Source organism: Chrysochloris asiatica, unplaced genomic scaffold (genome assembly GCF_000296735.1).
Source record: "Chrysochloris asiatica unplaced genomic scaffold, ChrAsi1.0 scaffold00105, whole genome shotgun sequence".
In the NCBI taxonomy this organism is placed as follows: Eukaryota; Metazoa; Chordata; class Mammalia; order Afrosoricida; family Chrysochloridae; genus Chrysochloris; species Chrysochloris asiatica.
In genome coordinates this window covers 1,364,111-1,390,184 of record NW_006408623.1, presented here as the reverse complement: position 1 = coordinate 1,390,184, position 26,074 = coordinate 1,364,111, and the positions used below count along the sequence as shown (strand labels likewise).

The window sequence follows — 26,074 nt, the reverse complement described above, 5'->3', positions numbered from 1 at the left end:
CTCCTGGAAGGTAAGGCCAGTGACTGCTGTCCCCTCACTGTCCACTGAGGTGTTTTTTCATAGCTGTTTTGCCACCACCACCACCACCCGCCCCACGCCAACCAAACTGCACTTAGCTGAAGTTCACAAGGCTGGAACATTCTCTCAGGAACATCTTTCTGTCACACCTCCCGGGGTCTTCCTCCTGAGAAAGGAGGAAGGTCAGGCTGGCTTCCACTTCAGAAAGCCAGCAAAAAGGGCCATCGACGCCATTTGTAGCTCTCTGGGTCAACTACAACTGGTTTGTCTCTGGACTGCGTGAGGTGGGCACTCACATTTCAGCCTGTGCTGGGGGAAATGGCCATGATTTGGTTTTGTTACCACAGATTCAGCAAGGGGAGAGAGGGGTTGCTGAAGAGGGAATGTGTTGTGGGGCTCCTGGCGGAAGGTCCAGGAATGTTGTCCTGGAGAAGACAGTGCCAGCTGGGTATCATAGGATGAGCTGGTTTGTCAAGAAAGCAAAGGATTGTGGGCCAAGCAGAAGAACCCAGTTGAGAAGAGAAGAAGGAGAGACGTGCTCTCTTGCTGAGGAACAGATCCAGGTTCTTCAAATGTGTCTTCCTATTCCTGAAGTTCTGTTCTTACCCCTGGGGGACATGAGCACTGTGAAGGGGGACTTTGATCCTGGCGGGCAGTGGGGACTGTGCAGGTTCACATGACTGAGCCACGACTGCCATCTTGTATGAAGACTCTTCGTTGGTGACATGATATCTCCAGTGGTCACCAGGAGTTTTCCTTTTTTAAAAAAACAGCTATACAGTTTATGGAGTCTATAGGGTTTCCAAAGAGTAGCTGGTGGGTTTGAACTGTCAACCTTGTGACTAGCAGTCCAGGGCTGATCCTACAGCACCCCACCAGGATTGGCACAAGGCCAGTAATTGTGAGGATGATGCAGGACAGAGCAGTGTTTGGTTCTGTTATACACGAGGTTACCGTGTGTCCTACCGACGTGGTGTCAGCCAACAACAGCCCAGTCATGGGGTGCCTGCTATATTTGTTGTTGATTGATGTGTCACAGATAAACCCAAACAGCTTTGAAAATCATACACATCCTTTCACGGTTTCTGTGTGTCAGGGTAGCTGAGTCCTTCAGGGTCTCTTAAAGACTACAGGGCAGATGTTGGCCAGGGAGGGCTGATGTCTTAGCAGAAGCTGGGAGATTCCACTCCACTCCCATGTGGTTGATGGCCGAATTCAGTTTCTCAAGGACTGTTGGGACTCGAGGTTCCGCTCTTTGTGGTCTGTGGGATGGCATCTTCTCTGAGTTCCTGGCACCTTGACAGCATGGCAGTGTGTGTCATCAATAGCAGAGAGGGAGAGAGTCTGCTAACAAATCAGGAATCATAACGTGACATCTTATCACCTTTGTCAAGTCTTATTGGTTGCAAACAAGTCGCCAGGTCCAGCTCGTGCTCCAAGGGAGAGGATGGCATAGCGTGAATGCCAGGAAGTATGATCATTGGGTGCCGTCTTAGATGCCACCTACTAACACGTTCTCTCTGCTCCCCTCCCTGGGCCTTCTGGAAACACGCTTTGCTGCCAGCAGCTGGCCTCCACACACAGCGGAACGTGTGTTTTATGTGCAAATTTTCTGTGTGTGCTACCGACAGCAGCCTTGCTTCATCAATTTTTCTAAACACGTAAAAATATGTAACAATGGGAATTTCTTTCTGAAGCCCATGACTCATGGCCTGTCTGAAATGGCTGGCTTGTTCCCTATCCCAGACAGATAAGATGATAAATCTTGTGTGTTTAGATCATTCTTGAAGAAACCAACACTCCAAGCCCATGTTCCAAATCCTATAACCACATGCAGGCCATCTGTCCTCAGCAGTCATCCCTGATCTTGAACTTTTACAAATGGGAGATTCCCTGACTATTCACTGCCAGCTGGATTGGACCAAACTGTTCTTGTCCTTGAACTACTTGGCCTGGAGAAGGAAAGAAAAAAAACAAAACAAAACAATAAACCCGCAAACAACTGACCAATTATTTCTAATTCTAGATTCATATCTAGCCATTATTTCAGTAAGTAATCAAATGTGAGACGCTGAAGATGTTGGAATTGTTCTTATGAGGGTGAGTCAAAAATTACCCAAACTCCAGTTATATATTAAGACATCCATCCAAAGCCATGGTTGATGACAACAACGAATTCGCACGTGAGTAGCTGTGTGACCATGGATTCTGTGGCAAATCATTTGTAAGTCAGCCATGGCTCTGTCTATGAAATAATTCATAACAGACTTGCATTTCGAGCAGTTTGTGTGAGATGGGGACCGAAACATCTCACGAAAGAGCATAGGCAGAAGCATTTGGACATCTACAAACAAAATTAGGACTGAAGTCTGGTAGCGTAGTGGTTACAAATCGGGCTGTGAACTGCAAGGTCAGCAGTTCGAAACTACCAGCTGTCCCGCGGGAGAAAGATGAGGCTTTCTGCTCCCATAAAGATGTACAGCCTCGGAAACCCTGTATAGGGTCGCTATGATTAGGAACCGACTCCACGGCACATAACAACAACAACAACAACCCAAAGGAAGGCAAAAATTTCTTGAAAAAAAAAATCATTACTGGTGATGAGACATGGATTCATCACTATGAGCCTGAGAGTAAATGGCAGAATATGGGATGGAAGCATCCTCAATCGCCGACCAAGAAAAAGTTCAAAAGTCAACCATCAGCTGAAAGATTGATGCTTACAAGTTTCTGGGATTCTTAAGGACTAGTATTGGAATACTATCAGGAAAAAAGGTTCAACAACCAACAGTGCTCATTACATGAAATGCTCACTGAAGAGCTGAAGCTTAAACACTGGATTCAATACAGATGAATTCCATTGCATGTCCCCACACCTTGGCTCACACTGTGGACACTCTGCAAAAACTGTACTCTGAGGTGTTAGAGCATCCTCCCTATAGTCCTGATCTCACTCCATCAGACCCTCTCCTATTTGGTCCCCTGAAAGCAGCTTTATGAGGATGAAGTTTCACCTCTCATGAAGAAGTGAAGACAGTGGTGCATTCGTGGCTCGTAGCTCAGCCTAAACATTTTAAAATAAAGGAATATAAAAGCTTGTTAACAGATGGACAAAGTATATTGAAAAGCAAGGAGATTAGGTCAAAAAATGATGAATTTGTCTTTTCTAAAAGTTGATTAAAATAAATTATACAGCCAGAGTATGGACACTTTTTGACTCACCCTTGTGTTGTACCACTGAGTCAGCACCTGACTCATGCCGACCCCAGGCATGGTGGCATCAAGCCATTGTGATCCATAGTGATATTCACAGACTGGCTTTCAGACATAGATATCCAGCCCTTTCTTTCTAGTCTTATCTGGAAGTTCTGCTGAAATCTGTTCAGCATCATAGCTACACGTAAGACTTTACTGACAGACGAGTAGCGGCTGCCCTTGAAGTTCATTGGTCGGTGATTAAATCTAGTCTCCATATGGAAGGTGAGACTTCTACGCTGAACCACAACTGCCTCATCGGAATTATAAGCAAAATCACAAGCATTGCTTTTAAGTGTCTGGAAAAATAAGCATCCAAAGATAAGTCCATTGATTGATTTTTCTTTTGGAGGAGAACAGAGGAATGATGGGGAGAACTGGATGGGATAGTTCCTATGGGCCAAGGGGCCAAAGATTCATGGTGTGAGTCTCTGTGCAGGAGGTGATAACAATTCTGTATCACGGTTAAATATGTCTACGCTAAATTGGTCCAGTTAATTAAAAAGAAGCTGACAATTATGAGCATAATGTTTCTTCATTTAATCCGATTCTTCAGTGGAGAAGATGATTTTCAAACGCTTCTCGCATTAGCCTCCTGCCTCTTCATCTGTGAGCTGGTTGATAGTCTGCCTTTTAATTCACAAGCAATTACAGCCCCCATTAAATGGGGAGGAACGACTGGCATGCGCTGACCCCTCCAGTTTAGCGGCCTCCCTATTTCATTCAGGGGACATGTGGCGTGGGCTCTGGGGCTCTGTCTGTTGGGACTTCACAGGGCCTATATTTTGGCTTAGGTTCTGTGTGTTACTCTTCAGTGCACAGGTGTCTTGGGAACATTTGCGTCCACACTTTATGATGTTGAGTCAGGAGGAAGGGAGAACAAATACAGTTCCATTAAGAATGACAAGATCTTGACCCCAACCCCCTGAGTCTTGGAGCCTGAGTGGCTGTTTTCTTCCTCCACTTTATATAAATGTTTTTTGATTCCCCTTCCCCCCAAAACAACCCACTGGACTGGTTAAATAGTTAATCTATTTATGACTATAAACCATGAACAGACGAGGCTCTAATGAAATGAATCTGCTTAGCAGCAGTTGGTCATTCCGACATGGAAACGGTTGGACAAGAAGCCTGGTTTCACCGATCCCCTTCTGTGGATGAGTGTGTGGCGGTGAGGGGCTGCTAATGAGCCAAGGGTAATAGGGACACAGACTCGGGGCACAGACTGCCTGTCTCCCACCCCCCGATTTTGGTCAAATGGTCTCATTGCCTTTTCCAGTGCCCAAACCTATTGCTGTCAATTGATTGTGACCCATACCAACCGTACAGGACAGAGTCCAACCAGTCCCTAGGGTTTCCAGGACACTCATTCTTTACCGGCGCAGCCAGCCTCAGCTTTCTTCCAACGAGCAAATTGTAGGTTTGAACCTCTGATGTTGGAGTTAGCAGCCCAACCCTTAAACTGCTGCGCCACAAACTCCTTCCTCTTCTGTGTGAGAATGAATGGCCTAATATATAGAACAGTTTATACAGAAACAAGGGGAAGGTATCAGGTAAGTAATGCGGCATTGTAGGGTACATGCAGGACCGCAAAGTCTATTTAAACCCAAGGGCGGCAGTTCAAACTCACCAATTGCTCCTCAGAAAGCCTAAATCGTGTCATTATGAGTTGGAAACAACACAACAATACTTGGCAACATTGTGATATAATCTCTAGACTTGACTAGTTTAGACTAGACTCGTAGTGGTTACGAGTTGGGCTGCTAGCCTTAAGGTCGGCACTTCGAACCTACCAGCCGTTCCGTGGGAGAAAGATGAGGCTTTCTGCTCCCATAAAGATTTACAGCCTCGGAAACCTTCGACAGGGTTGCTATGAGTCAGAACCGACTCCACAGCACACAACCGCCACCACCATCATTGGACTGGACTAGTCTAGACTAGACTTTTGGTCCAATGCTTATCCTACAGCGCCACACAAGGACTCCATATTATGTTGTAATGACTCTGTAGGATAAAAACTGGACTGAAAGGTTGGCTTGAACTCAAGGTTGTTGGTTCTAACTCAACAGCTGCTCCTTGGAAACCCTATAAAGGGGTCACTATGTGTCAGAACCAACTCGACAGCACTTAACAACAATAACTAATGATTCCAGATCTCTGTAGTTGCAAATCATAATCGAATTTATTATTTGCTTAGTCACTTGGCCAGTATTTTTGGAGCACACTTCCTGTGCTAGATGTGATGCCATCTTGGAAAGCCTACTCCGTCCTTTTCATCCTGTGCCCTTGAGGGTCCAGGGCCAGGCTGTGAGATGCCAACCCAGGATCTGGCTCCAGGCCTTTCTGGGCAGCGCCTCATTTGCACACTCTGTGCCGGCTGCTGCAGTGGCTGGTTTACGAGCCATGACCTCCTGGGGCTGAGGAGTCATGTGGCCCATCAGGAGTCACCTGGTGAAGTCACCTGTTAAGAAGCAACTAGACTGGGCTTCGCTCTCTCTCATGTCTGGGTGAAGTTAAGTTTCACCCCTACCTAGACTGATCTCATTGGAGTCCTGGTGTGGCGCTGTGGGTTAATGCGCTAAACTGCAAGGTTAGCTTGAGTTGCAAGGTCGGTGGTTTAAGCTCAGCAGCTTCTCCTCGGAAACCCTATAGAGTTGCTCTGTGTTGGAATTAACTTGACGAAACTCAACAATAACAACAGGCTGATTTTGTCTGCTCTCTAAGCTAAGCAGGGTTGGGCCTGGTTAGAGACCACCTGGGAATACTGGGTGCTGTAGGTTCTTTGTGCCTGTGCATAGCCACTGGCCTCACTCTTTGGAGTCCTGAAGTGGCGCTGTGGGTTAATGTGCTGGGCTGCAAGATTGGCAGTTCATGCTCACCAGCTGCACCTCAGAAACCCTATACAGGGTTGCTGAGTCAGATCCAACTGGATGGAGCTTAACAGGCTGATAGAAGCCGACTGAGATGGAGAATGTGTGCACAGGGGAATTATGGGGAGTGTTGATGAACCCTGTGAGGGGCAAGCAGGACACGACAGATTGTGGGGGGCAGTGTTGGCTGTGATTCCCACCCCACAGAGAGCTTTAAGCTGGCACTACCCTTCAGAGCCGTCGTCAGTTGAGGCATCTTCCATGACTGTGTTGGGACGCAGGCTGCCCTGGGAAGTGTTTGTAACCTAGGACTGGACTGTGAGCTGGCAGCAGAGGAGTCCCCACTTTGGTGAGCAGTCAGAACCCCTGGTTTTTCAAATGTCTAAGCCTGGACCCTGGCGTAGTGCTGTAAGATAAGCACTGGGCTGCTAACTACAAGGTCAGAGGTTCAAATCCTCTAGTCACTCCTCAGAAAACTTAAACAGGGTCACAATGGGTCAGAATTGACTCTACAGAACACAAGAGCAACAATAAGCCATGACCCATCTGAGCTTCCCTTCTCCCTCTTCACATCAGAGACCAAGATGGCGCCCCTGGCATCCAGCATGGACAGGAGGGAGCTGAACCGAGCTTGTGTCATTGACTTGAGATCGGAATCTCTCCTGGCCCTTCTGCTAACAGCTCAACTTCCAGCCTGTAGAAGGCCCAGTTTCATTCCAAAGATCCCAATTCTCAGACAAGAAGGGGAGTCCAGTACCCTGAAAGCCTTGTGATAACTTCCCCCTGTTATAGACTTGCACAGATACTAACAATTCTGGCTGTTCCTCAGCACGGGTAGATTAGGCATAAATATCAATGATCCCAAAAGGAAACCAGAACACCTTCCTGCTGGATGAAAGATAAAGATCCTTGGAACCACCAAGGGTGTCAACAGGCACGAATGGGTCTCTCATTCCCCATTTCTCTCTTGTGGCTTCGGATGATTAAGAATTGCACATTGCTGGCTAGAGGGTGACCTCCAAGCTTTTGTTCATTTCCTGGTGAATTCAATGCGTGTCTCAGAGGCCCCTGTTTGGTATCACTGACATCTTCCTATGGCTCTGAGATTGTTGTTGTTGTTAACTGCCATCGAGTCAGTTCTGACCCATAGCAACCCTGTGTATGGTTTCCGAGGAGCAACTGGTGAGCTTGAATTGCCAACCTTGTGGTTCAAACCGGCCTTGCAGTCCAGCGCATTAACCCACAGTGCCACACCAGGACTGCTTGAGAGTGGTGTGGGGTCACTTTAATAGAACTGGGCCGGAGCCACCAGGGGCAGGGACCCTCAACCTTGGCCCAGGACAGCTGGTGCTGATGTTAAGGGTAACCTTTCGAAGAGAGCCCATCTTGTTACTGCTGGGAAAATCCAGCACACTGAGTCTTCCGGTGTGTAGGATGGTGTTTATTGTTGGTTGGGACAATGTTTATAAAGGTCTTGGCAGTACATCCCCACAGGACTGTTTGGAATGGCCGGCTCTCCGCGAGAGGAACAACTGGGTAAAAAGAGAGATTGCAGGGCACTTAGCATGGACCTCAGGCTGGCCAGGCAGAGCACCGGGACTGTTAGTCCCAGGAAGCTGGCTGTGCTGGGGGAGGGGGCAGTTGACAGCCCATGTCACATACTAACCAGTCTGGTGTCTGGTGTCCCAGGGCTGCCCTAACTAAATCCACCATGTGGGTGACTCAGTGACAGGAACGTCTCATCTCCCACGTTGGGAGTTCAAGGTTTCAGCAGTCTGTGCTCCTTAGAGATGAGGGCAGGGTGCTCTTGTCTCTCTTGTTCCCTGAGTAGCATCGTTGCATCTCTGCCTTTGTCTACACATGGCCACCTTCTGTCTGTGTCTGCTCGGATTGGATTAGGACCCACCCACCGCAGTCACGTGAGCTGACAACATCTTCAAAGACCCTGTTTCTAAACAAGGTCATGTTTGCAGGTCAGAACATCGGCGTATCATCTGGGGTCACAGTTCAGACCTGAACACCTGGTGTGTAGTGCCAGTTGCCTACAATGAGGGCCCCTCATCCTGATCCCCTGCCACCCATAACCTTCTCCACTGCTGTCGATTCGGACTCAGAGTGACCCTATAGGACACAGTTGAGCTGCTTCATAGGGCTTCCAAAGCTCGAAATCTTTGTGGGAGCAGAGGGCTGGCAGGTATGAAGTGCCAATGTTTCAGCTAGCAGTCCAGCAACCATGGGCCCTGGGCTCCTTTCATCTTGGGCTCCTGTGAAGGCTCTGTACACCTGATGTTCTCACCTTTGGGTCACTTGTTCTTCATGTTAGAGTACCGTGTAAGCAGTGACGGGCTTGTAGGAGCCAGGGATGCGTGGTGTTGCTGTAGGAGGCTCTGCAAAATTGCATGAGCGTTGACCAAGGGCCATGATTGGTAAACTCAGAACACGCCTTTTGTTCAAGGGCCCAATGGGGAGGAGAGGACCTCACCCAAATGCCCCAGTCAACAGGAAAAGTGCTGGAAGGCTCTGCACCATGTAGGCATTTCTAGATCCAAACGGGAGTCCTGGGGTTGTGCAATGGGCTAAAGCACTGGACCACAGGTCAGTTAGAACCACGAAGTTGGCGGTTCAAACTCATCAGCTGCTCCTCGGAAACCCTATACAGGGTCACTATGAGTAGGAACTGACTTGATGGCACTTAACAACAATGAGACCCAAATATGACTGCTATGTCTGAGAGATGTAAACCTCACTCACTACCTGCTCTGACCAAAGACAACCCAGACGCTTCTTCTGATCAGCTGGGTAGCCAGTCCTTCTCCTCGGCTCCTCCAAGGGAGACATTCATGTCTGTGAGTCACTGTGACTGGGGACATAATCATTATTGATGACACGCTTCAGAGGTCAAGCAGCTATTGATTACTGATTTGGACGTGGAGGTTGGCAGACGGAGACTAATGAGGTCAACAGCTTGGGCTTTCGTTTGTTGCCTTGTTTATGAAACCCTCCCTGGAGTCCAGATGGGGATGGATCACCAGGGGATGGAACTGGATGAGTGGGCCCCACCCCTCGGGGACTCCTGGTTGAAAAGAAAGCACTGCCCCCATGGCATTGAGCACTTGGAGCCCAGGGGAGGTGGGGCTGGCATTGTCTGGGAGGTGGTCAGCCTGGGATCTCTGGAAAGCTGTGTGCATGGAGCGGTAACTGGAATCATTGTCTAGTTCAGAAACACCGAGGTCCTGCATCCTTCTGTGTTGAACCCAAGCTGGAAACTTGTATTTTGAGGACCTTTTGAGCCTGTGGCCTTAGTGACATCTGACGTGGGCCCCTCTGGGAAGTGACATGTGGCAAACCAACAGAGCAGTAAGATAGTCCTGATGTATGCACAACTTTGAATATATGAAAGCTCCCTGCGGGGCACAATTTAAATGATCATTTTTATACCTTATGAATTGTCTTTCAATTTAAAAATGGCATGAATAAACATAAGACAAAAGATGGAGACAGCCAGCTAGGAGGAGAGTTCTCGCTGAACTATTGGGACATGGAGGGGAAGACTCAGGGAGACATTATTTAAGAACTGTTCCTATTGTTAGTGTTAAGTGTAGCTGAGTCGGATTCAACTCACAGCCATGCTGTATAGGGTTTCTGAGGAGCTGCTGGTGGATTTAAACTACCAACCTTATGGTTAGCTGCCCAGGACTTATAGTGTCTCACCAAGACTCCAGTTAAGAACTGATGTAATTCTGGTACAATGAGCTATTGCAATAACCAATAAGATAGCTTATCCAAATAATAAAAGATCACGCAGTGTATTGTGGTTGTTACTGTTAGCTGTTGTTGAGTTGATTTCTGACTCGACATGCACAATAGAACAAAACGCCATTCCCATGATCACTTGTGAACCGGACTCATGATCTGTCTTCAGAAGTGCATCACCAGGCCTGTCTTTCTAGTCTCTCGTAGCCTGGAAGCTTCCTCTTCAGAACCACATGCAAGCCTCCATTGATAGACAGGCAGTGGCCACGCATGTGGAGCACTAGCTGGAAGTCGGATCCAGGTCTCCCACGTGGAAGGCGAGAATTCTACCACGGAGCCACTGCCGCCCAGGCAGTGTGGTTCAGCTTGATTTCAGATCCTAACTGTCTACTGGTGGTCTGCACCTACCTTGCGGACAGTGAAGTCTCCTGTTGGCCCTAAGTGTGGGTCTGCCGTTCTATATAGCTCGCTGTTTGTCAGTCTTCTGTAACCCATGAACTAATCCTTTGACAGAACTGACCTGGCTCAGAATCACACTGCACCTAAAACAATAAAACACACCTACAGAAAAAGGAAAAGAAAAAAATCCAGCCCGGGTGGCTAGTCCCCAACTCTGATCATTGACTTTAGTCATTGTGTGGCTCCTTCTCTAACTGTCCTGTGAGGTGGGGACCATGTACTGTCTGGTCAGTGGAGTGTGGGGTCAGGCAGACCTGGGTTCTTAGGGCCCCAGCCTTGAAGCCTCATGGGCCGAGTGACCTCAGACAAGCCCCTTAACCTGTCTAGATACCGGTTGAAGATGAGGTAGAAACAGCGTGCAAACAGAGGGTAGCTGTGAAGACAAGATGAGAAAATGGCCACAGTACTTGGCATGAGTACCAAGGATGGTCAACCCTGAGTAGACACTTGTGTCCAGCTCAGATGGAAATGGAGAGGGTCACAGGAGACTGAACTGTGAGGTACCCCGAGGAACCCAGCTCACAGTCAAAACCCATTGCCTTGGAGTCAACTGTAACTCATGGAGACCCTATGTGTGTCTGAGGAGAACTGTGCTCTGGAAGGTTTTCAATGCTGGCTTTTTCAGAAGTATTTCCAGGTGTTTCTTCCAAGGTGTCTCTGGGTGGATTTGAACTACCAGTCTTATGGTTAGCAGCAGGTGAGCATGTTAACTACGTGCATCACCCAAGGATTTCCCACTTCAAGTGTTGTTAGGTGCTGTTGGGTTGGTTCCAATCCGGTCCTGCATCATCCTCACATTTGCTGTTACACTTGAGCCCAGCGCTGCAGTCACTGTGCTGATCCATCTTGTTGGGGGCCTCCCTCTTTTTCTCTGACCAAACATGCTGTCCTGTTCCAGGGACTGGTCCAAAATATGGGAGACGAAGTCTGGCCATCTCGACTTCTAAGTGTGAGAAACTTTGACAGTACCCCGCCCGGACACTGCCTTGGCCTGTCTTAGGCACTAGCGGATCAGTATAAACCCCTGACTTGAACCTTTCCCCAAGGGACTTTGGATGGGGAACTGGGGAAGACTGCGTTATCCTGTATGAGATCACCGATGGGTTATCACAGGTGCTTACCCACAAATGCTCAAGAAATCCAATCTGTACTCCTTTTAGTAAGAGTGAGGCCTGTTTATTCAATTTGCAAAATCAGGCATCAGACCCAGCAGACACGGGCAGTGGCACTACATGGTTGGCCCACAAACAGTTTTATTTCCCTGTCTCTAAAAAACCCTACCCTCAGTTCCCCTTTTACTGGGTACATGGAATTTGCAGTTTGCCCCAAGGTCACCTACAAGTCCTTGCTGGAAGAATTCTCATTTAAAGTTAGTTTCCACCCCCTCCCCATGAACTTCCCCTATTTCCTTGATGTGTTCTTATTTTAAAGTTCCTAGCTGGTCAAACTAGTTTTTCCCCTCCACTGAGCTCCTTTTGTTATGTTAGCCTGCTGCCCCCCAAGCCTCCCCTCAGTCCTGAAGATGGACCAGGCCGCCCACAAGAGTTATTTATCACATAAGGAGCCCTTAGACTAGTAGCTTTTCATAGTGATGATTTACTAATCTGGCTGCTAGTGTATACCCCTTACTAAATGTCAGTAAATTAGGAGAGGGAAAGTGGTTCATTCAGTAGTTGTCTTGGAGTAACTATATGATTTTCCAGAATACCACAAATTGGTTGACTGAAAAGGACAGAAATCCATTCTATCCTAGTTGTGGAGACTAGAGGTCTGAAATCTAGGCGTCAGCAGGGCTGTTTTACTATCACTCTAGGGAAGAAGCCTTTGTCTCTGTCAACCTCTGCTGGTTGGTAGTGGGTCCTGGGTGTTCCTTGGATGGTAGCTGCATCATGCCATTCTCTGGTTCTGCGTCTCTTCTTACAAGGACATCAGGACTTGGAGTGAAACACTCCCCACCCCAATCCTGTATAATCTCATCTTAACATCTCCAAAGACCCTATTTCCAAACAAGGTCACATTCACAGGGACTGGTAGTAAGAACATAGGAGTCCTAGTGATGCACTGCTTGTCTGCTAACCAGAATGTCTGTGGTTCAAACCCACCAGCTGTTCTGTATGAGAATGGCCTGTTTATCTACTCCTGTAAAGATCAGTGTAGAAAATCCTATGGGGCAGTTGTACTCCACCACGTAGGGTTGATATGAGCCAGAATTGACTCGACAGCACCCAACACTAAAAAGAAATCCCGTATGAGCTCATCTGAATTTGCTAACATATACAAAGACCCTATTTCTAAATAAGGTCCTTCACAGGTATGGGACTTGGACACAACCATAATTCAGCTCGTTAGAACACCATCTGGATTTCGTGTCATGTGGCTTTGAGGTTCACCACCGGCCACTCCTTTGTCCTCATAGGGAGAGACACAGTCTCTTTCCGAGACTCCATGCCCCCTCCCAGCAGGGTTATAACTGGGACTTCTGCATTCTGAAGGAGACACAGCCTGGCGGTCCCTCTGTGAGCATGGCCCGCCCTCACGGCCACATATCAGCAGTCTCTGAAATTAACTACAGCACAAAAGGCCCAGAGTGTGTTTGGACTTATATTTAGAATTGCCATTGGAAATAGCCTTAGTCGAATGTGCCACCCATCTGTGCAGGTGTTTGGAGAGGAAGAGAGCTGGGAGGGTGTCAGAGTCACCTGAACCTCACTCCACCTTAGGGCTCCCTATCCCTCTGCCTAGTCCATGCTGCCTCAGCCACCCTGATCGCTTACTTCATGTTAGACTACCCTGGCTGAGAAATGTACCTCCCTTCAAACCAAAGTCTTTCTGGGTCTTCTGTCCACTGGCCTGTCCTCCAGCTCCCAGAATTCTTTTCGACCTTCCCACTGAGTCTACTTCCCAAGCAACAGCTCCTGTGACCTGCCTGCTTGGAGCACAGCAATATCCTCCCACATTCTCCGTGCCATACCTTTGATAATGCATCCTGAGACTGCCTGCAGTTCTGGATGATTCCTGATGAACAAAACATGTTGTGTATTTTTCATGTTGGCCTCTTTCACATTCCAGTATTTCATCCTGTTTTCTTTTTTTACAGTTGATTTTAAAGACAAACATGTGGATGTTGAGGTTTTATTTCTTTACATTTTAACTTGGTTGACTTTTCCATCTTTTGGAGGTCTATTTGGATACTTATTTGTGGTAGAGTTTCTGTTTTCTGAGTGATGTTAATGAATCTGCTCCTTGCCCCCCAGAGAAAAGTGGGGGTGGGGTGAGGGCAGGGATTATAGAAAGGTGTATTAGAGACATTCTGTGAGCCTTATGGCTCCCCTGAAAGCTGAGTGCTGTTGGACTCAGGTCCTCCTTCTGTCTCCCTGGGAAACCTGGCCTCATTGGCTATAGTCTTTGTCATGGTGCTGGACCTGGGGCGAGGGGCAGAGGGTGGATGCTGGTATCTTTGGTGTTGTTGTTAAGTGTCATCGAGTCAGTTCTGACCCGTAGGGACCCTGTATAGGATTTCTGAGGAGTGGCTGTTGAGCTTGAACCATCGGCCTTGCAGTCCAGCGCCACATTAAATTAAATCACAGTGCCACATCTCCTGATATCTTTGGTGGTGATCACTAATTAGCGTCCTGGTTCAGATATTTGCTCACAGAGAACCTGATAGGTTTGCCAACAGGACTGCAGGCACATGTTCATCCTGGCATGAACGTGAGTTCTCGGGAACCCCACACCCCGCAGGCAGTTCTGTGGACAGACCCAGAGTAGCTGGAGATGTTTGTGGGGCTTGTACTCTCTGGAAAGGGTAATTTCAGTGTACCCCAAATAGATAAAAATAGTCTCACCCATGGTGAGGGTGGGCTTAGCTATTTGTAACTTAAGACAGCTCCCGATTTTTTTTCTTGGACATGCATTCTTGGGAAGAACTGCACAGAACCCATGGAATCTTCTGGAAATTCTTCTGTCTTTAACATGGAGGCAAGCCCAGATATTTTTGTCTTACTTGTGAGACACAAACTGACAAGCCTTGTTAGCACAAAGATGGGCCTCAGTGTGGAAGACTTGGGCTGTTCACTTAGCAGTCTTTCTATGTAAAAGAACTGTAGTTCCTCCTAAGAACTGGGCTCACACTGCTTATTAATTGAGCAGCTTTGTTACTTCCCATCAACAGACTTCCCGGAACTGAGAGGCAACATCAGTAGGATTGGTTAGAAACAGGTGAGACCAGGGCAGGTACCTGTCTGAGGGAATGCCCAGTGGGACATCCCCTAGGCACCCTAGGCCTGGGAGTGTCACTGCAGCTGTTGATCTGTGGTTGAAGAAACCGAGGCCACTCGGAGAGGTGAAGCAGCGTTTCAGATTTTTTTAAGCTAGCTGGCTCCGAGGAGCTAATTTCTCCAGATTCTGAGCACTGAATGGAGGGCAACACAGGCTTATATGGGGTCAGACTCGGGGAGGGGCTAAGGTGCTGACCTATTTGAGGACAGAGGGAAACGAGGGGGATTGGTCCTGTTAGGTGGTGACCTGATTAACATTCTAGCTTGGAGGGTGGGGGTGGGAATTGGTCCTGCTCAGTAACCTGATTAACAGTCTAGCTTGTCTCCTGGTCTTAGGGGGTTGGTCCCATTCAGTAACCTGATAGTATTGGCGGGGAAGAGACAGTTACTGTTTCTACATTTTCCTGTTCAGGATTCCTGAACCATTCAGCTGAACCACATTCTGAAGTTTATGTGGATTTACTTGTGATGATTGAAAACCCTGTGGAGCACAGTTCTACTCCGATACCCATGGGGTGGCCATGAATGAGGTTGACTCAGTAGGTGTGAGAAGTCTACAGGTCTTTGCCCACGTGTTGGGGGATGGGGGTACACATCACACTTCCAGCAGGGCTAGGAAGGCATATATTGTCATTTTTTACTGGAACATCTGTGGAAAGGATCAGGAAATTTGTGTGGAATTGTCACAGATGCTCTTGGTTGTGTTGTCTCAAATAGACACAAAGAAACCAGAAGATGCATAAAACTTTCATGGCCTCTCTTTGCTTTTGTCCCGTTGTTGTGATCTGGTGCTGTTTGGAAGCTCACTGTGCCCGTGAAAACAGCTGTTGAAAGACTAAAAACACTGTCTGGATGCCTGTTTGGGATTCCTGGAGATGGGTTGGAATCTGCCACTGGAGAGTGACTGGATGGGGAGGCAGGAGGTGACCAAATGCAGTAGTCACATTTTAATGAAGTAAACCGGAGCTCTGATAATGTAGTGGTTATGTGTTAGGCTGCTAACCCCAAGGTCAGCAGTTCGAATCTACCAGCCACTCTGAGGGAGAACGATGGGGCTTTCTGATCCCTTAAAGGGGCATTATGAGTCGGACCCAACTCAACAGCACACAGTCACCACCAATGAAGAAAACTAGATAATGCAATTGCATGTAGATTTCTAAAAGCCTCCATTTATTGTCTCCTCTGTAGGTTGTACTCGGACTATCTGTACTTTGCGAGTTCCAATAAATCTGCAGAGGACTTCCATGAGAAAGTAGCCGAAGCCTTGCAGCTGTTTGAGAACTGCATGCTGGATTACTCCCTACGTGCCTGCGTCTACAACAACACCCTGAACAATGCCATGCCGGTAGGGACCCCTCTCCTAACCCACTGTTGGGTGGTTGTTATGCTAGTGGCAACTGGCTCTGGATTTTAGCATATCAATGCAAGCAAATGCAGCTTTGAGAGGTGGTGAATGCAAAACCAAATATTCACAGATGTAAAAATGGGAATAGAGATGGCCCATTTCAGCTGGTTCCCTCCCTCCTTTGTTCCCGCTTCTGCTCACCCACCATCACAATGCTGCCTAGTCCTCAGGAGGGAGAAGGGGGGGAGGGGGGGCCCTAGAGGACAATTGCCATTTCGTACAACTGGAGAAATACACCAGGCAATTAGAATTGGCAGTTGCTAAGACACCCGCCTCTCAGATAGCATAAAGCACATCCTAGCTAATGGTGGAGTGTTTTTGTGGCTTTAAAAAATGTACCTTATTCAGAGAAGCAGCGATGCCAGAGATGGGGGCAGAGATGGTGACGGGGAGAGATGGAGCAGCTGGGAACTCTAGACTCAAGGAGGGAGAGAGGCTGTGTGCTGATGGCCAGGGGGCAGGCTTGCAGGGTATGCCATTTGGTTGTTTGAATGGTTATATATTCCTGAGTGCTTCGGTGTACATTCAAAAAGCGCCAGAGGGAATGGAAGCAAATGCTGTTGAATGATAATGCATGGAGGGGATTGTAATCATTGCAATGAAACGAAATATGATAGAATGAATGTAAAGCTGCTGTCCTCCCCTGTAAACTTATCACTCAATTCACAATAAAAACTTTAAAAAAAAAAAAAAAAGTACCTACCAAGTCTCAGTTGAAAGATACTATCCATAATGTTTTCTCTAATTTTCCCTTCAAGAATGTCTCTGTAAGTTTCTTGCCTTTGCTCAAAACAAACTCAAACCCAAACCTATTGCTATCCAATCTGTTCTGACATACAACAACCCCATGTTGTTGTTGTTAAGGGCCATCAAGTCAGTTCAGGTTCATAGTAACCCTGTGTAGGGTTTCCAAGTAGCAACTGGTGGATTTGAACCCCCAATCTTGCACTTAGCACCACACCACCTCTGTAGGGTTTCCTTTTGTTGTGTAAGAAGGTGTGAATGGTAACTTCCTCACATGTTGGCCTGGGGGCTGGTTTTTCCTCTGCCTGGTCCTCACTCCCCTGCCCCCCATCGCGGGTGACTGTTATAAATACTTCTGCAGAATTAGGTACCAGTGAGCCTTCCCATGTTGTCACCTGCCTGGAGCAGCATCCCAAGCCCTGCGCCACTCAGCGTGGCCTACATGGGCAAGACAAGAACAGACAGTTTTTCAGGTGGAGGCTTGAGACTCCCCAGGGACACTGGGGAGTTACAGGGAGTGCTCACTCTCTAGCTTCAACCGAGGACTCTTACTGATTTAAGAATTGCCAGGGGAGGTAGGACTTCCGTAGGTGCAAAGGTGTAGGAAAGAGGCTTGTAAGCAGAGACAGGGAAGGCTTAAAGCAACGCTTAACCTTGTCTCCCTAAACAAAGACTTTGCTGGGGTTTAAAAAGTATCAGGAGAGTTCTGGTGTGGCACTGCTGGTCAATGCGCTGGACCACAAGGCCAGTGGTTCAGACTCACCAGACAACCCTCAGAAATCCTATACAGGGTTACTATGTGTACAATCCGACCCAACAGCACTTAATAACAACAACAAAAAATTTGGGTAGTCAAAAGACATCATGTTTATTCATAGGGATGGGTGGGAGTCTCTGGGAAATGGTCCATTTAGGAGGGGCCATGCTAATTGGGTTGGGGGCCTTCCTCTTTTTCACTGACCCTCCACTTTACCAAGCATGATGTCCCTCTCCAGGGACTGGTCCCTTCTGATAATATGTCTGAAGTATTGTTACAGCAATTTTAGATTCCAGAGTGTCACTGCAGTTTTGATCCTTCGTAGAAGAAACCGAGGCAACTCGGAGAGATGAAACAGATTTCAGATTTTATTAAGCCAGCTAGCTCAGAGAAGCTAATTTCTCCAGATTCTGAGCCCCGAATATAGGGCAGTGTAGACTTATATGGGGTCAAAATCGGGGAGGGGTTAGGTTGTAGACCTGTTTGAAGACAGCAGGGAACCAGAGCATTACTTCCGTTCAGTAACCTGATTAACATTCTAGTTTGACTCCTGGGCGGAGAAGGCAATGAATGTTATTACCTTTTCCTGTTCATTATGAGAGACATGTCTGGCCATCCTGGGTTCTAAGGAGGACACTGACTGCACTTCTTCCAACACAGATGTGTTTGCTCTTTGGGTAGTCCGTGGAACTTTCAGTTTTCTCCTCCAACACCATAATTCAAATGCATCAATTCTTCTACAATCTGGTAGGAGCAAACAGAACTTATTGCGAGATGTTGAGATGCGGGACTCTTAATTCAGACTCCTCCCAGGGGCTGGCATTCTCCTTTTCCCCAGTGGAAGGTTTGACCCTTAAAGTTATGCCTAGGGCACAAGGTAAACTAGTCCAACCTGTAAAATATCTCACTGTTGTTGAGTGCCATAGAATCGGTTCCAACTCATAGCGACCCTGTGTAGGGTTTCCAAGGAGTGGCTGGTGAGTTTGAATGGCAGACCTCATAATTCAAACACACCTTGGGGTCTAGTGCTTTATCCCACAGTGCCACATCAGGACTCCAAATATCTCACTGTGGTGGTGATGTGCCGTGGAGTCGGTTCCGACTCATAGCGACCCTGTACAGGGTTTCTGAGGCTGTAAATCTTTACTGGAGCAGAAAGCCTCATCTTTCTCCCATGGAACAGCTGGTAGTTTTGAACTGCTGACCTTGCGGTTTGCAGCCCGATTCGTAACCACTATGCAATATCTCACTAGGAAGTAAAAATACAGAATTTTTATGGATGATCTTCCTTAACGGCAAGTCCCATAGAATATGGAATTTTTATGGGTAGTCTCTCTTAATGGCATGTCCCAGGATGCAGGTGCTCAACTCTGGCCCTGGGCATGTCTTCCTGCCCAAGGAAGGAGGGTCATAGGCCTCAACATTCTTCAAGACTTCGGTTACAAGGTTTCAACTAATAAATGGCCCATGTTTAATTCTGATTTCTGGGCCCTCTTGTCCTATATCTCAGGAGTTCAAGGTCAAGAGGCTTTACTTAGGCTTCCTTGTTATCAAGGACATCTTATCTGGAAGGGGGAGTGAACTTTGGGCAGGATGCAGAAGACGCAGTCGATACAGATGACCACAGAAATGTGCCCAGGAAGGGGGACGTTGGGTGATTCTGGGTCATTGTCAGTTTCTCTGAGACCCCCATTTCCTCAGCCATGAAGTGGGGGTAATGATACTGCTTTGCTAGGTTGTTGTAAGGGTTAGAGATTGATTGTTGATTTGCTCATTCACACAGGGATTTCAGTATATGTTCTGGGGCTACAGGGTGATGGGAGGACAGGTGTGGTTTTGGCTGTTGAGTATACTTAACACAGGAGTTGCGGCTAGCAGCAGAGACCACCTGAGACGGTGCATCAGGGAGGCCTTCCCAGAGGAGGTGTTGTCTGTGCTGAGGATGAATTGACCAGGGAAATCTGGGGTAGGGGAGGTGGCAGCCAGTGTCCAGGTGAAGAGAGCAGCACTTGTCAAGGCCTGAAGGCGTCGTGAGGCTTGTAAGAGGGAAGCATTTTGTGTGGCTGCAGCACAACCCACGTGGCAGGTGCGGTGCTGGCTGAGGAGACAGGAGTGAGGGACGGGCCAGTGAGTGGGTTCCATCCCCAGGAGCTGGATGAACTTGAAGAAGAGAGTTTATCCTGACAGACCTGGGACCCCATGGGAGGGTGCTTGGGTTGTTCTCAATGTAGATGCATGTGTGTCCCCTGTGTATCTCCTCTGTGTCCCCATGTGTTCCCTGTGTCCCCCGTGTTTCTCCTGTGTGCTATCCGGGTACCCCCTGCATGTCCCCATGTGTCCCCTGCATGTCCCCCATGTGTGTCCTGTGTGAGTCTCCCACATGTTCCCTGTGTCCTCCGTGTGTGGGTTCTGTGTGTGTCTCCCATGTGTTCCCTGTGCCCCCTGTGTATCTCCTGTGTGCCCCCTGCATGTCCTCGCATGTCCACTGCATGTCCTCATGTGTGTCCTGTGTGAGTCTCCCACGTGTTCCCTGTGCCCCCCTTGTATCTCCTGTGTGCCATCAGGTGCCCCCTGAATGTCCCTGCATGTCTCCATATGTGTCCCATGTGAGTGTAGTGGTGAGGCTGATGTGGATGGAGGGTCTGATGGTCCTGACATCACAGTTTTGTGGGCACTGAAGCTCTAGTTGAATCCTCCAGCATTCATCAAACTCTATGCAAAGAAAGCGAGGGAATTCCTGAGCATTATTAAGTGACATGATTTGAAATCCAAGCAAACTAATTGCAAAAACAAGTTTGCAGCATCATCATTGGTCCCCCCACCAGGTCATGAGCCCGAGAGGGAAAGAGGGCATGGGAACGTTCTGCCAGGCCAGTGGTTGCCCCATGCATGTCAGTGATTCCTTAGCATTGGCAGCAACACACAGACATGTTTCTGCGACCAGCACAGGCTCCTTCTCTCTTTAGGGCTCCTTCTCTCTTTAGCGTGAGGCTATGAAGTGTGGGTTGGATGCAGCTAATGAATTTTGAAGGTAGCACATCTCCTCTAATGGTTTTTCTTCCTCCTTAACCTCCCACGTGGTTAGAAAAATGATGAAATGGAGCAGGAATAGTGAGAGGTGAAACTAGTTCGTTTAAGTACGTGTGTTTTGTCACATGTTTCATAGTCTCATCGCTAATGGAGCATTAGAGGAAACTCCTGGGGCTGGGTGGGACCAAAGCAAAGCAGTGGCCCTTCCCTGCCTTTAAGGATGAGCTGAGAAGAGAAGATAATATGATGGAAGAGTATGCAAACAGATAGAAGGCTAGGAGCTGGGAGGTGACCCACATGGAAAGGGCTGAGTTGCTCGTTCAGCCAGACCCAGGACTCTGTGTGTAAAGTCACTGGAGGCTTGGAGTCGGGACAGGCTGTGACTGGGCCAGTGTGGGCAGAGACTGGAGGTGGGGCCTGAGCAAGGGGAGCAGCTCTGAATTCGGAGAGGTTAGAAATGGCATGTGGAGCAGAGTCTTTGACCGTGTGGGGAGAGGTGGGGAGAGTGGAGGCTCTGGAGGAGGGGTCTCAGCAGTGTTGGTCAGAACAAGCTTACTCGCACTTACTAATCTCTGGTTGTTGTTGTTAAGTGCCCTAGAGTCGATTCTGACCCATAGCGACCCTGTATAGGGTTCCCGAGGAGCAGCTGTTGAGCCTGAACAGTCATCCTTGCAGTTCAAATGGCTTTACAGTGTGGCACATTAACCCACAGTGCCACACTAGGTCTCTGGTAGACCACAGCAAAGATTCTGTTTCTAAATCTGGCCGACGTCTCTCTCTCTCTCCCAACCCCACAGTACCTTCCTATCCAGTAAGCAAGGTAGACCTGGGCACCACCTCATAGATGTGGTGAAACCCATATGAAACTGTGGAGGGCAGATTAGTAAGCACAAGTAAGCCAGTGCTTACCTGGTTGGCTGGGTCCTCTGTCCCTGCCAGAAATTATAAATACGAAAAGAGGCTTTGGTTCCATTAGAAGGTACTGTGGGGTTGGGAGAGAGACAGATGCCAGCCAGAACTAGGAGCAGAATCTTTATTCATTAGAGATTAGTGAGTAAGCACAAGAAAGCCTGTGCTTATCTAGCTTACTGGGTACTTGGCCCTGGGCCTGAGAGAGAAGGGGGAGTACCGTGTAAGTAGAATGGAGAAGCCAGTTACTGTTCAGAAGTGCACACTCTGGTTGTGGGTGGCTCTGTGGAGACTGAGGTAGTGGTAATGGTGGGTGTCCTCATGGTCTCTTGCGCTCCAGGGGCCAGAGGAGTAGCAGTGGGTGCCAAGAGGCCGGCAGGGATGCTGCAGAGACCACTTCAGTTGTTTCTGTTGGTGTGGCCAAGGTATACCAACATGGTGTGGAGCTGCCTCCTGGGTCTTTGTGAGGATTACATGCCACTGGGTGCGCCTGACCCAAGCCATGGTATTTTCAATAACCTCATATACATATGAAAGCTGGACAGTGAATAAGGAAGACCATAGAAGAGTTGAGGCTTTTGAGTTAGGGTGTTGGAGGAGAATATTGAAAGTGCCATGGGCTGCCAAAAGAACCAATAGATCCATTTTGGAAGAAGTGCAGCCAGAGTGCTCCTTGGAGGCCAAGATGGCCACACTTGTTCTCTCATACTCCAGACATATTTTCAGGAGGGACCAGTCACTGGAGAAGGATATCATGTTTGGTAACGTGGAGGGTCAGAGGAAAAGAGGATGGACGACCCCCCCAACAAGATGGATTGGCCAAGTGGCAGCATTGATGGACTCAATCGTGGCAACAGTAGTGAGGTTGCCCCAGGATTGGGCAAAGTTTCATTCTGCTGTGCATAAGGTCGCTATGGGTCGGTACCAACTCGATGGCACCTAACAACAACAACAAGGTAGCTCAAGTTAAGTGCTTGGTTACTAACTGAAAGGTTAGTGGTTCGAGTCTACCCAGAGGCACCTAGGAAGCACTTGATAACTGTGGAGCACAGTTCTACTCTGACACTCGTGGAGCCTTCAGGAGTCTGAGTTGACTCAGGGGCGACAGGTTCCATGTGTGCAAACGCTTTCTCCACATATTGCACAAAGCCAGCACGATAAAACAAGAACGCTTCCCTGAAAGTAACCGATCACTAGTCAAACTCCTTTGTATTGTCTGATCATGAAATACCCAATTATTTTTTGGGAAAACAACATCTTCCAGTGCAAGGGACTGGGTTTATTCTTGACGTCATCCCTCTGCCTTCTTTGTCCCAGGTGAGGCTCCAGGTTGGACTGTACGCCGTGTATCTCCTGGACTGGTTCCGCATCTTCAATAAAGAGCAGTTCCTCATCCTTCGCCTGGAGGACCACGCGTCCAATGTCAAGTACACCATGCACAGAGTCTTCGAGTTCCTGAATCTTGGTAGGGGTACTATGCTGTGGGCAGGAGTGGGCGAGGCTGTGGACACTGGTCTTCAGGAGGTCCCTGAGTCTGGTGTGAGCTGTGCACACAGTGGCTGGACTGAAAGGCCGATTCAGCAAGATACTCACCAATGTATAGTGAACAGTTTTACATTTTTCACCACATCAAAGACCAAAAAGATGTGGTGAAACCCATGTGAGACTGTCCCCGTCCCTGTCACCCACACCATACCAACCAATCCCAGTGCCTTCCAGTCGGTTCTGACTCATGGTGACCCCGTATAGGGTTTCTGAGGCTGTAAATCTTCGTGGGAGCAGAAGCTTCGTCTTTCTCCCATGGAGCAGCTGGTAGGTTTGAACTGCTGATCCTGTGGCTAGCAGTTCAGTGCTTATCCTACAGCGCCACCAGGGCTCGATCAGGGATTGTTGTTAAATGCCACCGAGTCGGTTCTGACTCATAGCAACCCTGTATAGGGCTTCCAAGGAGCAGCTGGTGAGTTTGAACCTCCAACCTTGTGGGCCAGTGCTTTATCCCACACCAGGACTATTAGAGATTATCAACTTGAAAAGAAGATTGGATTCTGTAAGAAGGTGCTGGGGTATTGGGAGACAGAAAGATGCCTTTAATGTGGTGAAAACACGTGAAATCGCTCACTATAGATTAATAAGTAAGCACAAGTAAGCCTGTGCTTACCTGTTCAGCACCTGATTCTCAAGTCTCAGCTGCATGTGCTTCTCAGGGGAGGGAGAAGTGGGCTTCCTGGGTGAAATCAGGCTGCAGGGAAGTGAGAGGGGAAGGCACATCTCCGACAGCAGAGCCCTGGGAGGCGGAGGTGGAGGTGGAGGCGTAGACAGAGGTGAGCCCCTCAGGGCTACGGGCACAGCCGAGTGGAATCCTGAGTGGCCACAGAGATTCTGCAAGACCTCAGGGTAGAAGGATGGAGAAGCTCCCAGTGAAGGGCAGGGCAGTGAGTGGACAAGTCATTGCACTGTCTAGGTGGTGTTGGGGACCGCTGGCGTTAGAGCCATGTAGTTGGGTTTTAGCCGATGGGCTAAGGAAATTTCCCATAGCCTGAATCCCTAGTCGCCAGCATCCTGAGTGGTGTTTGTGGGACTGACCAGGCTGCTGACCGTGCCATTGGCTGGGACATGTGGACACAGAGTCAACTAGGATCCGAGCCAGCTGTGTCCCTTCCCAGAGGCTGTGGGTGGAGGTAGTGACTCCAGGGTCATGAGGTTACAGAGTGTATGGTAACTGGTGATGCTCCCTGGTCCCTCTCCTTACGTCCTTGCTGAGGGTCTCCACCCAAGGGTCTCCTGGGTCCCGGACAACCTCTTTTTCCCCCTCCCTCCCTCAGCCGCCCCAGAGCAAAGTGAAGTAAGGCCTGACCACTGGGCCTTTGCACCTGCCACCTCTTAGTAGACAGAGAGCTGGCAGAACCCTGGGGACTGGTTAGTCTGAAGTCTAAACAGGCAGTACACAGCAGGTGTCGCAGTTGCCCGAGGGCCAGCTGATGATCAACATCAGCCCATTAAAACCCAGTGCCATCCATTTGATTCCGACTCACAACAACAACCTTCTGGGACTGCTCTTTGGGGTTTCCCAGACCATCAGAGAGCTTCCGCTTTCCTGAGGAGCAGTTGTGGTTTCGAACCAGTGGCCTGCATCCCCAGGTCTCTTTGGCCCGTTAAAGGCTGTTGGAAATGAAATCAAGGTCAGCCTCAGTGAAATATGAGTTACTGTATCCTGGCTGGGCTCCCCCAAGGCTTGCATTAAAAATTAGAGATAGGATTCCTCCATTCTTGGATGATTGTCTTTTCTCCTTCTGCTTCCAGCTGCTCTGAAATGGACCCAGCTTCAGAAACTTTTACCTCAGACACGTTCTTCATAAGGCTACTCCTGTCTTAGCACAACAGAGAGGGTGTCTCTGCAGTGTCTTCTCACCTTGCTGCCTGCCTCACAACCTTCTGTTCTTACTGCAGGGCCCTTGAGTGAGAAGCAAGAAGCCCAGATGACCAAGAGCCCCGCCTCAAATGCACGGCGCCCTGAGGACCGGAACCTGGGGCCCATGTGGCCCGCCACCCAGAGGATACTACAAGACTTCTATGGGCCGTTCAACACTAGGCTGGCACAGGTCCTTGCCGATGAGGCGTTTGCATGGAAAAAGACATGAGGGCTGAATCCCTGCTGCCAACCCTGTGTCCCAGAGGACGACAAAGTTATCACTCTTATTTTTAAGTTTCCCTTTGCAGGGAACCGGTTTACTCATTGAGGTGAAAACCCCAGGGCTCGAGGCTTCTTGCCCGCTCTATGGCCATGTTTCACTATAATCATTTTAGGATTGAATTCCTTCAAGATGTTGAATAGCCCAGCAACGGACTCCTCATGAGGCCATTGGGAACCCACTTCTGCAAGAACTCATGTCTGTCTGCTCCCCAAGAATGCAGGGAGCTCGGGGTGGGATGCTTCTGGCCAACCTGGTGCTGGTGTGGAGACCTAAGGAAGTATTGAGAAGGTGCAGCCTTGCCTGCCTTTGGGCGAGCCGCATCTGGGGTTTCTGGTTCTAGGATCTGATCAAGCAGCCAGAGGTGGTACCTAGAAGTGTGCCAGGAACTTAAACTTTGTACGCACTCTTGAAACACATCTTTGCTTAACTCAGACACATTTGGGTGGAGGGCAGAGACGCTTTCATCATTTTCCTTTTACTCCAGGGCTAGCCCTTTGGCCTCTTCAGATCCAGCCTTGTTAATGTCACTCTTTAATGAGAGGAAAAGTCAATCCGTTGGTGGAAGTGTGTCCATCTCTCAAACCCCTTCCCTCCCTGGGTGTTGAAGTTGCCTTTCTGTGTTTACCCCGGGGGAATGAATGTGTTTAAAACAAACCACACTCTGCATTTAACTGGCCACAGAGCTCTTCTTCCACTTTAAAAGTATTCTCAATTCCATTTCTAGTCTGAAGAGAAATTTTGCCTGCCAGTTCCAGAAAGAACAATTCCCAGGAATTGTTAATGGAAACTCCAGTAACTGAAGCTCTTGGCACAGGCACAGGGTCATCAAAGAATTGGGTGGGTTTCACAGGTTCGTTCTGGCTGGTTTCAGGCCAGCATACCCCTTGGAACACGTCTCTTATCCA

General features: G+C 48.5%; 1 protein-coding gene across 1 annotated transcript in view; it reads left to right on the top strand.

Moving 5' to 3' along the window:
- The window catches only part of CHST15 (carbohydrate (N-acetylgalactosamine 4-sulfate 6-O) sulfotransferase 15), a 38,800-nt gene extending 13,685 nt beyond the window's left edge, over positions 1 to 25,115 (top strand). Inside the window, exons 5-7 of the mRNA XM_006867464.1 lie at positions 15,821 to 15,977; positions 22,795 to 22,942; positions 24,925 to 25,115. Coding sequence (XP_006867526.1) covers positions 15,821 to 15,977; positions 22,795 to 22,942; positions 24,925 to 25,115 — 496 coding nt within the window. The remainder of the gene's footprint in view (positions 1 to 15,820; positions 15,978 to 22,794; positions 22,943 to 24,924) is intronic.
- Positions 25,116 to 26,074: the final 959 nt, after the last annotated feature.